Genomic DNA, 16,891 nt, shown 5'->3' with positions numbered 1-16,891 from the left:
CTTTTTGTCTTCCTCTGCGCTAATTCTTCTAAGTTTGTTGACAGATTTGAATAGTTTGAATTGGTTTAAAAACTGTATATATTGAAGCTTATCCTAACACTAGTCTAGACGGAAAGTTTCCCCTGAGTCTTTCAGAATTCAGATACCATCATTAGTTTTTAGTGAGTACTTAGTTGAGACATCACTAGATAGAAACAGTCATTTCTTGCGGCTTTTCCTGCAAATGTATAATTAATACATAAGTGATCTTAAGTCTTTATTTTTAGCTACTATTAAATTTTCACTTTAAGTGGAATAAAAACATTTTCAGGCTTCAGTTATTACATGGAATAGCAAGACATGGGCAAGAGGGCATGCTTTCCACAAAAACCCCTCAGGAGATTTCTTGATTCTAGCAGCCCAGCAGTACATTTTTACTTTTGGCTGTTTGATTTCAGATTACAGTTGCTTAGTAGCTAATTCAATTTGTGAAAAGGTGGGTGGAGGTTTTAAGGACATGATACGTGTTACTGGGAGTGACTCCAGATATGATTGCACAGCCATTTTTGTGAATATGCTTAACCAGCATGCTGCGTTACATTGGGTAATTCCTGTGGGCAATACAGGAGATAAAAAATTAATAGTAATCTCTTCTTGCTATAAAAAAATTGAACTGTTGGATTGTCCAAATAAATGACTTTAAGAAGAGGGGGTAACATTCCCCTGAGATTTAAAAAGACATGATGAATAAATGAAGTTGTCGCCTCAGTAACTATTAGGGAATAATGGAAAAACTGGAGGTGGTTAGCTGTGTTTTTGGTACAACCAACCATTTACTATTGGATATTGGACTAATAAGAGGATCTTAGAGTTTGATGGATGTTGTAGGGCTCCCATTCACTGTGCGTCCGTGAGCTAGTTTATGTGTGTTAGTGAGGCTGCTTTCATGTTTATGCCTGTGTGTGATGTTTGATCATGTCAGTGTGACACACTTATAAACATCTGCTCTTGTGTGCAGGGTTTCATTGAAGATGTCAAATCCAGAGGGCCCTACATCTACTCAGTGTTGGAGTCGGCTCAGACCTTCCTGGCACAACACCCTTTCCAGGAGCCTGAGGAGACGTTGCCTGATGGCAAAGGTCTGTTCTCTAGTGATGAAAAGTGGCTAATGAACCATTTCGATACATTTAAATTAAGTGTCATGATGTTGTTTTACTCTGGCTCCTGAAAAATTAATCACATGATATTTAGAGCTTAGGTGATGTGTTTAAAGTCCCCCTATTATGCTATTTGAAAAATTCCTAATTCTGTTCTACAACAGGTTTACATGCATCGAAGTTCAAAAAACACTTTTATTTTCTCATAATATGCATAGCACATCACCACATTTTTCGTTGATTCGCAAACGACTCATTGGATGAGTCAGTCTCTCTAAATCCCTCCTTTCCGCGAGCCTGCTCTGCTCTGATTGGCTAGATGGCCCAGTCTGTTGTGATTGGTTTACTGCTTACAGCTCCGGAGGCTTCCTAAAGCTCAGCGATTGTACATACTGTAAAGACAGTAACGATGGCATCAATTTTATCAGTATTCTATCAATCCGAGTGCGAGTCCGATGAAATATTGGAAGAAATAGTTGACTTGAGCAGGATGTTTCTCAGTGATACGCTGCTTAGTTTGACGTTCATCATGAGATGTTGTAACTGTAATTCCTCACCATCAGCATTAACAAGTGTATGTCCATCAACAAACCGATGTGTATATTTATTGCAGTGAACATGTGGGAACTGTATCAATAACAGTGCATATGTTAGCCCAGCACTAATGTGAATGACTGATGTACGTGTCTATAACCTGAGTTAGCCGGTTAGCCAGAGACATACACAATATATTTAAAACACAAAACTATGTATTTTGAACACTCAGTATAAAATACATCAATAATTAATCACACTTGCATGTTGTGATTCTGAGGAGCAAGTTGGTCCAAATAAAGTAGGTACTGTCCCATCTTTAACCACTGATTCTTCACAGTCTCATTCTTTGGAAGTGAAAATAAACTGAATTTACTCTCACAGCGCAGAGCACAGAATTTTGTCATTTGAGAGGGGTTCCAAATTTTGCAGAACATAGGCAGGCATTATGCAAATGTAATAACTTGTGACGTGTGAACTTCTTCTATAAATTACTCTTTTATGCGGTTCAGAGTCAACTCTTTCTTTCGAGAGACAATAACTTTATTTATGATGCACTTTCAGCTTTACAATTTTGCACACTGCATGAAAGGTAATTTTCAAAAATCCATAATAGGGGCACTTTAAATCAATAGCCAGTCAATCAATAGCAACTATCAGTGTTTTCATTCATGTTGCAAGTACAATTTATGTGAAAAACAGAATATTGCAAAAACTCTTTTCAAATAAGTGCTAGTTATCAGCCACAGATGCCTTATGTCTGGGTAAGAGTGTGGCAAACAGCTCAAGGAGGTAATGGTACACTACCAAACTTTTAATGAGTTTTTAACGTGTGTTTTTTAGACTTGTTTTTCAGGAAAAATATATATAAAAAAAATCCTTAAAACAAGTTAAAATAACTTGAGAAGCAACAAATTAAGACCTGATGTCATAGATTAATCTTGAATGTGTATTTTGTCTTGTTTCTCAAGTAAATTAAATGTTTTTATAGCTATTTTAATTGGAAAATTAGACAAGGTACTCATTAAGAATATTTTTTCCTCCCATTATTTTGATTTATATATTTAATTCTCGTTTTGGAAAGTTTATTTGCATCTTGGTGTTTCCATCCAACACATTTTATATCACAGCAATATCCCAAAATCACATAAAAATAGGGGGATGGACTCTTCAGGTATTACAACCCAACATTAACCCAGCACAGGTGCATAAACATTACAATGCTTGATGAGAAGCTGCCTCCCCTCATGTAGGTCATCAGCCCAAATCTGCATCCACATGTCATCATAAATGTGTCTGTGTCATATGGAGGAATTAATAATGGAGAGATCAGGGCTGTTGTTTTCATCCATTTTTCACCCCTCCTCTCCATCACAGAGGTCTCTCCTCGCCGGCGAATGCTGAATGTAAGTCGCTCTGTGTGGAAGCAGGCCAACGTGGCCAGTGACCTGTGGGAGAAGTTGACGGCACGCTGTGTGGACCGACACAGGCACATGGAGCGAACCCTGGAGAGGCTGCTGCAGATCCAGGCCGCCATGGAGGAGCTGGCTGCAGCTCTGGAGCAGGCGGAGGGGGTGAGGGATGCCTGGGAGCCTGTGGGAGACCTGTTCATTGATTCGCTGCAGGACCATATAGACGCTACCAAGGTAATTCGTCTTCGGTGACCTGATCACAAGTGACTAATGCAGACAAATCACTGTTTACACATTTGTGATTGGATTTTAAAAGGAATGGTCTCTGATTTGCTGACTACATACATCATTTCCTACTTCAGGATGTCATGAGAATTGATACTTCGGTACCAAGTTGATATCAACATTTTAAAATCCTGACGGTACTTGTTTTTCTACAGTACCGTAAGTGCCGATGGTACTGAACGTTTATGCGCTATAGCATGTAGGGTGAACCCAAACAGATTATCAGAGCAAATCAGTCATTTTAAAATTTTCCGTGAGACGTAATTTCACAGTGTGAGTGATTCAGCAGTGTTACTTCTTCTCTCTCCTAAAATGCGCAAATGGCTTCACATCCATAGTATCCACATTGATTTTGCAATACAAGCGAGCTGCACAGTGCAATACAGGAATTTAGCGCACATTGTTTTATATCAAGGCAATTTGTAAATTGAAGTGATTTTAAACAAATTACTTTCCTGGCAATTACTTATAAAGTACAAAGACCATTTCTCTGAGAAATGGTCTTTGGTCAGTGCGCTCTCAATCAAAGCGCACACACATAGCAGCCTTTAAAACCTGCTACACCCATTTTTATTTTTATTTTTTTACCATGGTATCGTGGTATTGAGTATCGTGTACTTTTTGTGGTATCAGTGTGTTACTACATACACAAAGCATAAAAGAGCACAAAACAAGTCAGCAGTGGTACTCCCAAATATCCCCTTCAGTCACTCTGTATATTTGAAGGTTTGAGTGGAATTCTCAAGGTTATTTTAGTCATGCATGTTGTGCTTCTCAAAATCTGTCACTGCATGATGATATCAGGGAAACCTAAGAAGTGCTGTGAAGTCACCTGGATGCATGTGTGCCAGTTATTTTTATTTTTTTTAAAGCTGCATGTATTTGTCAAAGTTTAAATATAGCTGATTGATATGCCTTGTAGGCATTTGTCTAGGATGCATCAGAGTGTATTAGAGTTATTTTATTGTGACGTTCAACCAAAATGCGCTGAATTAGATCTATGTTGGTAGTAGCAAATGAAACTTTTAAAACCATCTTGTACATATTTAATCTTGCATTGGTAGGAATGTTTAAGGAGTGAAAAAGTGACTTGATTTTTGTATGGTTGGCTGCTGTGACCTTGTGATGCATGTGCGCAATTTACCTCTAGATATGCTGCTTTAAATAGATAAAGATAAAAAGGCTCAGTTTGCATTTATATTATTACGTGTGTTTTAATGAATTATGTGAGGCATTTATATTTTTAGTCTTTTTCATTTGTTAGTGGACCTCACATCTCGTTCAATTACTAATTCTAAGATTTTCAGTCAGATTGTAATGAGACTCTCCACAGGGCACGTTTCTTTAATGGCATATAATGTCTTTAACTTTTTCTCTCATTTAATTTCACTGTAGGGTTTAAAGAAGTTATTTTTTCAGACTTTTAATTAATTGTACTGTGAGTGTGTGATGTGATTTGCCTCTGATGTGACTTATTTGTATTATTTATATATTTATTTTCAGAATGAGCTTTATTCACTAAGTGTAAAAAAAATAACAACGGAGTTGAATGTTTTCCAGGAGCTGTGGGTGGGTACAAATGTGAATACATATATAACACGAGAACGAGTTGAATTGAAATAAAAATCTAACAGAATATATGTCTAGATTGTGTAAGCAGTAGATTTACAGTGCGAAATAAATAGTTTCTTTATTGGCATCTATGGTTCTATGAAGAACTTTTAACACCCATGGAATTTTCCATTCCACAAAAGGATCTTTAGAGTGGAAAAAAATGTTCTTTAGATTATTAAAATGTTCTTTACACTAAGAAAACTATGGCTTTTAAGAACTGTAATATAGTGTTTTAAGGGAACCAAAATGGTACTTCAATGGCATCACTTCGAAAACTACCTTTTGAAACATTTATTTTTAAGAATGTATGTACAGATACACATTAAGTGCTATATATGCAGAGTATAAATTGAAATGTTTACATAATAAGTATCTAGTGTCTAATGTGGCCTAAACAATATAATTATACCAAACTACAAAAACATGTATATAGTATTGGGTATGCTATGGGGGTGTGCAGTGGATCCAGTATCTTGTTACGGGTGTACTGGTGTGAAGAGATGAGGCAGATACGGATTTCCACAATACGAACAATACTTTAATAAACAAAGGCAGGAGGCACCAAACATACAACCTAACATAACAATAAGACGGACGAGGCGTGAAAGGAGTGAGTGCAATATAAAGGGAGTGCTGATGAGAGAGTCCAGGTGCAGGTGATCCGTGATGATGGGGAGATGACGAGGGAAGTGAGTGCAGGTGTGGAAACAGGAGGATGATGGGAAATGGAGTCCGGGGAACAAGGGATCTGTGACATTTCTATATCTGTTATAATCTCAAAATTATTTGTGTCTGTATTTGGATAAACCCAGAAGTGGACAGGGCTTTCACTGGATGTTGGTAAATTTACTTGAGAAGACCTTTTTAAATGTAATTTTGTTCCCTTTTTTGTTATAATTTAACAAATAGGCCTTGTATAACTCAAAATAATTATTTTTATTATAATTATAAGTAGTGCTTCAAGATGTAGTACTGCTAAAACAACTTTTACTATATGCATACAAATGATAAAGAATATATTAAATGCTTGCCATCTCTAAGAAAGAGTGAGACAGAAATATCATGTAGCCATCATATCTTTCAAGATTTAAAACATTTAAATAGACATTTCAAGTATTAAGTAGAAAATGTGTATGATTCAGTTTATTAGTTGATATTACTCTTGACAGAGAGCTGGTTTCTGAGAGATGGCAACGTGACTATTTGATTTGCGATCGTGCTGTGCTTATTTAATTCATTCATGTATCATATAGTACAAGGTTTAAAGGGGCTATATGTAAGATTTTCACTTTAATAAAGCGTAAAAATACCCCAATATGTTTGCAGATATTTAGCAAACATGCTAAGTTCACCTACTTGTTTCTCAGAAAAACAATGCTACAGCCAGATATTCTACTTTGAAATGTGTGTTCCGTGTCGGAATATCTGTCTTTGTTTTGGTCTGTGCGAAACCATGTGCTGCCAGATTATCCAATAGTATTTTGACATCGCAGGTTGCCAGTTGGCAGAAAACACCGCATATTGTAGCCATGGAAACCAGCAAACAAACTGAGTCAGAGAATCGCAGATTCTACCTGACCTAAAAAGCCTCTGAATCCATCTAAAAATCTCTATGAATGACAGCATATTTACACTCTGGGGTCGGCGTGACCACCGCGTTTTTTTTTCTAACCAGTGTGAAAGAGACTCAAAATACTCTGTCAATGTTGCACATACAATTAAGAGCTATACACCATTTTAATCTGTGGAATATCTTATTTTATTTGTGTACACTCAGAGTAAAAACAAAATGTTGTGCTTTTTGCAAAATAAAGAAAACTAACATGATGCGTGATCTCTCGTCTCCCTCTGAACGAAGTCCAATCTGATAGTTCTCAGAAAATTAACTGTAACTTAGTGAATACTAATCACAAAAAAAATGAGACTTCTGTCTAAAAAAAACTTTGAAATGTCAGGTTTTAAATCGTGTAAGTCAAATCGAAAACAAAAAATTCTGTGTTTATGTAATCTGTATGAAAAGAGAGCCATGTCAGATGCCGGTGATTCAGCTCATTATCCGCTAATGCGGCCACGCCCACGGAGTCAGCTATTCAGAGGCAAATTCAGAGGCAATGCATGCATTCATCGTCTCAATCGTGTATTTATTGTCTTGAAAAATGTTTATCTGGATGTTAAAGCCATGGTTAGCAAGCTCTAGAAGACATGCAGTTAGTTCCTGGTTCTTCTTCTTTATATGGATTTGTGGACTAAAGGTGCACAGAGCGCCCTCCGGCTGCAAGTATGAATTGAAAACAGTATCCAGCGCTCATAGTGAAGACAATAAATATTGAATAAATATTACTCCTCTGTATAGAAAATTGACAAACATAAGAGAATCCATCAATATTTCTCCAAATGCGCATGCTTTTAAGCTAAAAGCCTATATGAAATGCCATAGAGGTAACATAACTGTTCAGACACTTTACATTACAGAAATGCATTAAATTTTAAAGAATATGATAGAATACCATTATTTTAAATTGTAATAATATTTCACAGTATTGCAGTTTTTTCTGTATGTTTGATTTACACCATGATGAGCTGAGACATGATTTTTTCACAGCCTACCTGACTGAAAGAGCACATTATTTATGCAGGTCATTAGAGCTCTTTATGCGATTCTTTTGTCTTCTCAGGTGTAAATGACCCATTGTTCATGATGATTCACGCCTCCACGCATACTGTGTTTCTTGACCAAAGAAGTTTTAGAAAATTTTAATCTCTCTATTGTTTTATATGAAGAAGCAGGCAGCATATTTTTTTACCTCATTTTGATGCAAAAACTCTAGTCTACAACCTTCAATAATAAGAAGTCTTGTGAACACAAATTTAATATATATTTTTTGGCTTTATTTCAGTGACTTAAGTTTTTAGTTTTTTCAATAACCATGCATAAACGTTATTCCTTCAAAAATACAAACATGTACATACATGTTCCTCACATATTACTATTGTAGCCTAGTTTGTGCTGAATACAGTGTAATGACACTTTTTCCATTAATATGTTTATGAACAATTGAAAAAAGCACAAATGTCAGGGCATGTCAAACCTTCTCCAGGGCCCCAAAAAACCTCAGACCCCTGAGGGTTAAAACACAGATAAACTCAGCTTACAGTGTGTAAGTCTCCTCAGCTTTCATTGTCAATTGCGCTCCCTCTTGTTGCACGTCCTCAAGCTGGCAACCACGTCTTTAAACGGGTTTTTATTAACGGAGGATTAACCAGAACTCAGCATAAGCGTGAACGAGAACTGACAAATGAGAACTGAAACAGGCATATAAATACTAGGAGCAAACATAATTGGATAAACACAGGTGAACTAGAGTAACTATAGTAAAAAACAAGAGGGTAATGAGTAACCTAGGCGCCAAAAGAGAACAGGCAAATGGGAACAATGCAGACAGTCAAAAGTGTGTCCATGTGACACACTCATTATTGCATATTTATTTAAGAGTTTTATGTATTATATGGTGTTATCCCCAGGCTCACCTGTTATCCAGCAAACATGAGAAGTGACTGTGTCACCTAATGTTTTCTATATATTCGGTGGAATTTATTATTTGTTTTGAAGCTGAATAAGGTATTTGGCTTTGGGCACATCCCTATGCTAGCTGTTACAAGTGGAGATGGCCTGTGGAATAAAACTGTTCTTGTGGCTGAATGTTCTAGTGCACAGAAAACTATAGCATGTGCCTGAGGGCAGAAGTGCAAATGTGTCCTACAGTGGGTGAGATATATATGATGATGTTACCTGCCTGTTTCTTCAATCTGGAGATCCTGGAGGTTGGACAGGTGCATACCAATTGTCATCTAAGCTGTCCTAACAGTATATTGTAGTGTGAAGGAGATCGAGAAAGCAAATGACAGTCATAATCCATCCAGTGGCATTTTTACTTTCTAGCCTTTTTCTTACTGGATGGTCTTTCTACACTTTCCAGCCAGTGTGTTTTATGGTTTTCTAATATAGTACAGGTCATTAGGCTGTATGCTGCTATTAGTTTTGTCCTTAAGATACTATACTCTGTCATTTGACTAATTAAACAGAGAGATTAGGCTCATAACAATAACAACACTGAAAGATGATGAGAGATCTGAATGTTATCCTGTAATCTACCATGCTATTTCAAAGACTTGAGTGCAAAGCATATCTACCTAATGTTTCCCCTCATAATCTACCATTGATGATATACAGACCCAAACTCCCACAGCTGTACAATCGAGGTCTTTTTATTGATGATATGATCATGATTGTTTCCGTGCAGATAAACGGAATTATTATAAATATGGAACAGTGTAGGTATCTGTCTGCAGTACTGCCTTGCGCATCAGTGAGTCTGAAATTCTATTCTGCCATTCGGGTCCCAACAGATTACTTAATGTGTGGAAATGGTATTTCTGTTTCTCTATTAATGTAAACATGTTTTTGTGATGTAATGTGCCTTTTTGTGAATAGTACAGTACATGTCATTGCAGCTGTGCAATTAAATAATTAACTAGTTTGTCTGCCTGGAGCTGTACCCTGATGCAATATGTTGAGTTTTTAACTCAGACTGAAGCAGAACTGACATGTTCGTGCTATGCTCTGACAGGAGGCGGAGCATTTATCAATGTTTCCCCTGCTGTCAGAACCAGCAAGCACACTGCAAGTCATGCAGACTTAAGAGTTTTTCCATTCGTTTTCCTGGCTGCATGTCAAGGGTATGAACAGGCCATAAGGTCAAAGCTCCTGCAGTTACGTGCGGTAGGGTTGAAAAGTCTGAGACCACATTGAAAATCTGGAATTTTCCTTTTTATTTATTCCTGGAGAAAAAACAACAGTAACAAAATGTATCATGGTTTCTACAAAAATATTAAGCAGCACAATTGTTTTCAGCATTGATGAGCATCAAATCAGCATGTTAGAATGATTACTGAATGATCATGTGACACTGAAGACTAGAGTAATGGCTGCTTAAAATTCAGCTTTGCTATCACAGGAATAAATTACATTTTAAAATATATTCAAATAGGAAACAGTTCTTCTAAACAGTAATACAATTTCACAATATTACTGTTCATACTGTATTTTTGATCAAATAAATCCAGCCTTGGTGAGCATAAGAGACTTCTTTCAGAAACATTCAAAAATCCTATCAACCCACAATGATGGTGTATTTCAACTCATCTTTTCACTTACAAAAATATTTCTCTCTCTCTCTCTCTCTCTCTCTCTCTCTCTCTCTCTCTCTCTCTCCCCCCCCCAAATTTTCTCTTGACACCAGTTCACACTCTCACACACGTTCTTGTCACACTTTGACATTTGGTGCAGTTTCACTCTGTGCTACTGGCAGACTGGATCTCTCTTGCACCTATGCCCAGTGTAGCACCTCAATGTAAATGTGTAGAAGGAAGCAAGCTCAGGTGGCGGATGTATTGAAAATGGACCACTGTAAGCTGTGAATGGAATAAAAGTTTACTTAAACATATAAAATATCTATCTATCTATCTATCTATCTATCTATCTATCTATCTATCTATCTATCTATCTATCTATCTATCTATCTATCTATCTATCTATAATACAGTACACTACTGTTTAAAAAACTGGGATTAGTATGATTTTTTTTGTAATGTGTTTTTTTTTTTTTTCAGGATACTTTGATGAATAGAAAGATTCAAAAGAACAGCATTTATCCAAAAGAGAATGCTTTTGTAATATTAAAAATGTCTTTACTGTCATTCTTGATCAATTTAATGCATCCTTGCTGAATCAAAGTGTTAATTTCTTTCAAACATTTGAATGGTAGTACATAATGTTACGAAAGCTGTCCATTTCAGATAAATGCTGTTCTTTCAAGCTTTCAATTAATCAAAGAATGATTCCCAGATTCCCATGTTTCCCAGACAACAAAATAGTTACAATTTACCCTGTTCATGCAATTCAAAGAATTTACACACCCTAGCTCTTAATGCATTGTTGTATTAGTAAGTTTTTTTAAAGGTTGTCTGCATTTTTTCCTTCAAGAAATACTGTGGAAAATACTTTTTAAAAGTAATCTTCCCCACACTGTATATATAATATATATTGTATGTTAAACTGCATTTTACTATGTCTTGTTGTCCACATAGTTGAACTTAGCTGATGACTTAGCTTTTTGAAAAAAAAAAAAAAAAAAATAAAAAATATAATATATATATATATATATATATATATATATATATATATATATATATATATATATTGTAGTATTTATTTAAAAAAACACACACACACATGGACTTTTGCTTTTCTGGTTTTGCAAAGATTTTTCAATTTTGTTAATAATAATGCAATGCATTTTATTTAACGGCACCTTTCATAACACCCAAGGTCATTTTCCTTACAAGCAAACAAAACAATAATATAAAAAAGAATATAAATAAATAAATAAATGAATAACAATAAACAAATCCCCTAAGCATTACAGAATACAACCACTTAACAACACACATGCATCATAGATATAGTAGAATACAGTACAGGCTAATAAAAAAAAAGCCTGTGTAAAAAGGTAACTCTTAAGACATGATTTTAAAGAATGTCACTTTTACGAATATCGAGAGGGAGAGAGTTCCATAGGCGAGGGGCCGCATGGCTAAAAGTTCTGGCTCTTATGCTAGTTAAGTGTATAAATCCTGGAGTGCGTGAAGGGGTATAAATATGAAGAAGATCAGTAAGGTATGTAAGTGCGAGGTTGTGAAGTGCCTTGAATGTGAGAAGCAGAATTTTGAAATCAGTGTGATACTTCACTGGAAGCTAGTGTAGGCACTGAAGAATTGGTGGAATGTGCACAATAGAAGGAATTCTAGTAAGAACATGAGACGCAGAGTTTTGAACCAACTGAAGTCTATAGAGAAGTTTAGAAGGAAGACCAGTAAGAAGAGCGTTGCAATAATCAATACATGAAGTAACCAGTGCATGGATGAGGATTGCAGTGTTGTTCATTGTGAGGGAAGGACCAATGAATTGACATAAGTGACATTTTTGAAAATAAGGCATTTCAATAACTGACTAATAATATCTTTTTCATTGCCATTAAAGTCAAATTACTGAACCTAAACATAGGAGCCTGGTACAAAATGCTTATTTAAAAGAAAACATGTCATATGGACTTAGAGGTTTTTGCATCTGAACTCTTCATATATATTAATTTTCTCTTTCCGTTGTAGCTGTTTAAAGAAGAGCTGACCCAGGTGAAGGAAGGAATGAAACACATAAATGACCTGGCCCATCAGCTGGCCATATCTGACGTGCACTTGTCTATGGACAACGCCAGAGCCCTGGAGCACCTCAACAACAGATGGAAACTTCTGCAGGTAGTGAAATCACACCATCCTTATCTCATCCTTACCTGCCCACCATAACTAATGGACCCCTATGGAGATCATACAGTACACAGGTCACCGTCAGCAGCGCTGGCTCCAGCCAACTAAGTTTGCACATATACACTATGAAAAACGGATCTTAGAAGATGGAATATAATAAACTGGTCCTGCCTGGCTGGGAGCGGTGATGGCTCCATTATCATCGGTCACGGGGAGTGCCTTTTGTCTACATGCTCATGGGAAAACAAAGGCCTTTCCAACGAGAAAATAGAGAAGATGTAAAATGAAATTGAGTGTTTCGATTGCATCTGGTTGTTTTATGTGCTATATGAGCTTAAGAGAGCCAGAAAGAGATGCAGAAAGAATGAAAAGTACACTTGAGTGTGTGGGAGTGTGTGAATCCAGTTATTGAAAAATATGAAATGCATATCTGCAGTAGTTTGTGTGTATTTAATGTGAGAGGAAACTTGCAGGACTATTGTCTGTGAGCATTTTTCGTTTTGTTTGTTGTATGAATGCCATAAGAAATGCTGTGTTGAAGAATCCTTGGCTTTTAATGCTCAGATGTTCATATGTTTGTTAGGGCTGTCAATCGATTAAAATGATTGTAAAATATTGATATATTGTCCATTGTTTACGTGAGATTTCGCCTGAATGATCTGCTCTCCACCATTCTTTAAGAAATTATGCAACCTTGGCACTGTTTAAGTTGTAAAACTGTATACAATCATATACATAAGACTCTCACAAACAAATAAGCCCACCTCGAAAGTTTATTTCTCCAAATAGGGTGGTAGTTTTACTTATGATATCCAAGCAGTGCCGTCAGATTTTGTGACATCTTGAGAGGCATATTCTCCAGCCATTGTCATTGTAGTAAATCTTGATGGACAATAAAGGCATGTTTATGATTATATACATTCAGAAATCAGAGCTCGTATGACAGGTGCACCTGTCACTAGTCACGTCACTGTTTTTCTTCTGCATCCCAGACCGCGCTGTTTTTCCATTCATTGTTTTTGGAGAGTACATGATGTCTTTTGCCTGAATGATTGTGGTTTTTGTCCATTTATAGCCTCCAAACAATTGCTTTTGGAGGCCAATTGCTGTCTGAATCGGCCAGCAATATAGCGCCTGTTGACAGAGCCTAGCGATGCAGGTTTAGTATATGTGCTATATGTAAAAGTAACTTTAATAGCTTTCTCTAGCCATCAGATTATTTTGTTACCAATTGGGCTTTGGAGCTCCTAAGTGGCCATTTTTGGAAAAGGCACTAGTCAGAGAAAAAAACTTCTAGGAACCTAATTTTTTGTTATATCATCCTCAAATTTGAAACATAACTTCTTAAGACTTGTGGCTTTGGGCCCATTGTATTTCTAGGTGTCGCCAAGCTACATTTATTTGATCAAAATATAGTAAATACTGACATAATGTGAAATGTTACAGTTTAAAATAAGTATTTTCTTTTTTAATACATTTTAATGTAATTTATACATGTGAAATCTTTACTATAAATTTCTTTGTCGTCACTTTACCATCAGAAATGTCTGCCTTTACACGGGACAGTATTATCTTTGTGTTATTGCAAAGCAGTGTTGGTTGTCCTTGAAATGCCTCCCAGAATACAGGAAGAGAGTGAGGGAAAGAAAATATTTCATGCTTGAGTGGATTTGCTGGCCTTTGTATATGTCAGTGTTTTGACATCCTCTGAATGATTTACATTGTAAATAACTCAGAATTAGGTAGTCCACCTTTCCCCAGAGACGTCTGGTTGGTGGTGACAACGACAGGCGTTGATTACTCTTGGGAAACTTCTTGTGCAACACCCTCACCACTTTCCTTATAACTGCTCACAGACTTTCCAGAGCATTTATCTCAGTCACTGCTCATCTATTCAGTCTGTATTCTTCAAAAACTGATTGGAAGCAGCAGACTGGTACTGGTCCATTTATATAAAAACTTGAAGGGACTCCAAAATGAAAATTTTGTCATTATTTGCTCACTGTCATGCTGTTATAAACCCATCTGACATTCTGAACCATTCTATTACACAATCAGAGAACTCTGATTTAGTATGTAAAGTAATTCACTCATCTTTCTCCCTTTTTACTCAAGGGGTCTATTGAAGAACGTCTAAAACAATTGCAAGATGCCCACAGAGATTTTGGCCCCGGATCACAGCACTTCCTTTCCAGTAAGTGTGGTATAACTCATTTGAAGCTGTAGAGAGTGAGGGATGGTTGATGGAGCTCACTGGAGTGGGGTTTTCAAGTGGACCTGGTGAACTGTATCTTTATTAATTTTCACTGTCACATTAGATCTGTCCTGTGAAACATTGCAGGACAAAGACAGTCCCTGCTACAAATTTATTATGTAATACTCAAGATCAGACTCTGGGGCCAGTCTGGTGTCCGAGACCATATTTACATGGTCTTGGTCTTGTCATGGACTTGAGAGCATTTAGACTCAGAGTCTTTGCTCATATCTTTACTTGGACTCAACCTACACACACAGTTCAGTTATAAATGAGAATGGCTCTCTCAAATTTTCAGGACTCATAATGGAATTTTAAAGGTGCACTCAGTCATGTTTTGCTTATTAAAACAAGTTTCCACATAAATAAATGAAAAGAAATTTAGAGAAATATCATTAATGTGATCTATACACTACGCACTATACACTATGTACTTATGCATTACTCATCCGCGTAGTGTGTGAATTTTGAGGTTATTTTGTCATTTAAAGTCGGCATGAAATCAAAATTGACAACTCTTATTTTTTATGGAATATTGTAGTATTTATTTTTAATAATTTATCCGTGCACTTCATTATTTTTCTTTTTTTAATTCATGTGCCCTCGTAATCTTTAATCAAAAACATTAACCTCCCCTCCCCCCTCAAAACAACTCATCGTCTCTTCCTGTCACATGTCATGGCGCAAAGGCGGAGCTATCTGGAACTGGCAGCAGATCCAATGACATAAGGGGAAAATGCTGGTGTACAGTACCCTCAAACATTGAAAGGAACCTGATTCATTCCTATGGAAGTTGAGTGTCACGCTTAACTTACACGCGAGCGTGAGGCTCAACCTTCATATGAATGAACCAAAAATGCTCGCTCCGCACCGTCAGTCAGTCTCTCTTGCGCACTCTCTCGCTGTTTAGTGCTGTTTAGTGAGTCCTGTGGAGAGAAATCCCCCACTGACTGCAAACGGGTATTCAGATCTGCCTCCATTTTGTTAGCAACGCCCAACTTTCAACGATCCAATCAATTCCTGAAGGACGAAATGAAGTCCCGCCCTCTCATTTCAGATGCCGTTTCACTCGGATAGACGTCACAGTAGAGAAGAAAAGACAATCGCAATTTCCGCTTCATGCCGACTTTAACATCAGAGTCTGATAGCCCCCCCCCCCCGACTACGTAATTAAAACTGTGACAGTTGAGTGCATGAAATGTCCAACATTCCACACTTTTGCTGCGTCCCAATTCGCCTACTTATACTACGTCCTAAAAGTATGTACTGTTTTTGTAAAGAAAAAGTACATACTTTTGAGTGTGTAGCAGAAGAGTATGCAAGCTTTGGGACATACTACCTCGTCATGACTGCGTCTTTAACGGACATTCTGTCGCTTAGTTACGCAACCTGTAACTGTTTAAATTGCCTTGTCAATCATTTTGTCACAATTAAAATCCTCCACATTCAATTAAATTTAATTTCCTACCGTTTCGGAGAGAAATGTAGTCGGACATTTATCTGCCAGTCATGGGTCTTTCATGCAGAGAACTCTCCTCATCTTTGCATAATGATGCATTTAAAAGTTAATGACCAAACGCATCGTTATAAAAGTTCACAATGCTGTTGCAGATGAAATATAATGTAGATAACATTTAATAAATATCTTTTCTTCAGGTTGGATACTGATTATTAATCATTCAAGCCCCTTTATCTTAACTGCTCTGCTTAAACGTCGGACCTCGCATGTCCATCATGTTTGTAGTTTTTTAACACTTTTTATTCGTATTTGTAGTTCTAATCAAATCATCGTCCACATCGCAATGTGTTATAGGCAATATTAGCCGTTAGAAGTGTACACGGATCTGCACTTCGAATTCTAACCGGAAAAAGTAGACCATCCGGTTAGATCCATGTATCTTTGGAATATTCATTTCAACATACTACAATTTGGGACATGCTAATTCTTTTTTCGAATACTATTTAGGACGGATAGTATGCAAATTGGGACGCAGCATATGTTTTTTCTGTTAATTTCGTACATCATCCGGGTATTTAAAGTGTACTTTTTCTTTTTGGAATTTTCAGTGTGAACACACTACTTGCAATGTTTATACTTAAAAACGTCATAGAATAGTGCATAAGTACGCAAATTGGGATGCACCTATAGTCAAAAAAAGAACAATAGGCAATAGGTGGCAGTATAGGTTCCAGAATGACAGGTAGTCTGTTGCTGCGTCTCATTTCGAAGGCCGCATCCTCCGGAGGTCACATTTGAAGGATGCATATGTCAT

General features: G+C 36.8%; 1 protein-coding gene across 4 annotated transcripts in view; it reads left to right on the top strand.

The window, feature by feature from the left end:
* drp2 (dystrophin related protein 2) overlaps positions 1 to 16,891 on the top strand; it is a 199,013-nt gene that overhangs the window by 133,196 nt on the left and 48,926 nt on the right. For all 4 annotated transcript variants that reach the window (XM_048175715.1, XM_048175714.1, XM_048175716.1 and 1 more), the window contains 4 exons: positions 998 to 1,118; positions 3,048 to 3,316; positions 12,209 to 12,355; positions 14,480 to 14,558. In XM_048175715.1, the coding sequence (XP_048031672.1) occupies positions 998 to 1,118; positions 3,048 to 3,316; positions 12,209 to 12,355; positions 14,480 to 14,558 (616 nt within the window). The remainder of the gene's footprint in view (positions 1 to 997; positions 1,119 to 3,047; positions 3,317 to 12,208; positions 12,356 to 14,479; positions 14,559 to 16,891) is intronic.

This window comes from Megalobrama amblycephala, linkage group LG23 (genome assembly GCF_018812025.1).
Source record: "Megalobrama amblycephala isolate DHTTF-2021 linkage group LG23, ASM1881202v1, whole genome shotgun sequence".
NCBI classification, from domain to species: domain Eukaryota; kingdom Metazoa; phylum Chordata; class Actinopteri; order Cypriniformes; family Xenocyprididae; genus Megalobrama; species Megalobrama amblycephala.
This window is presented reverse-complemented; position numbering and strand designations above follow the sequence as displayed.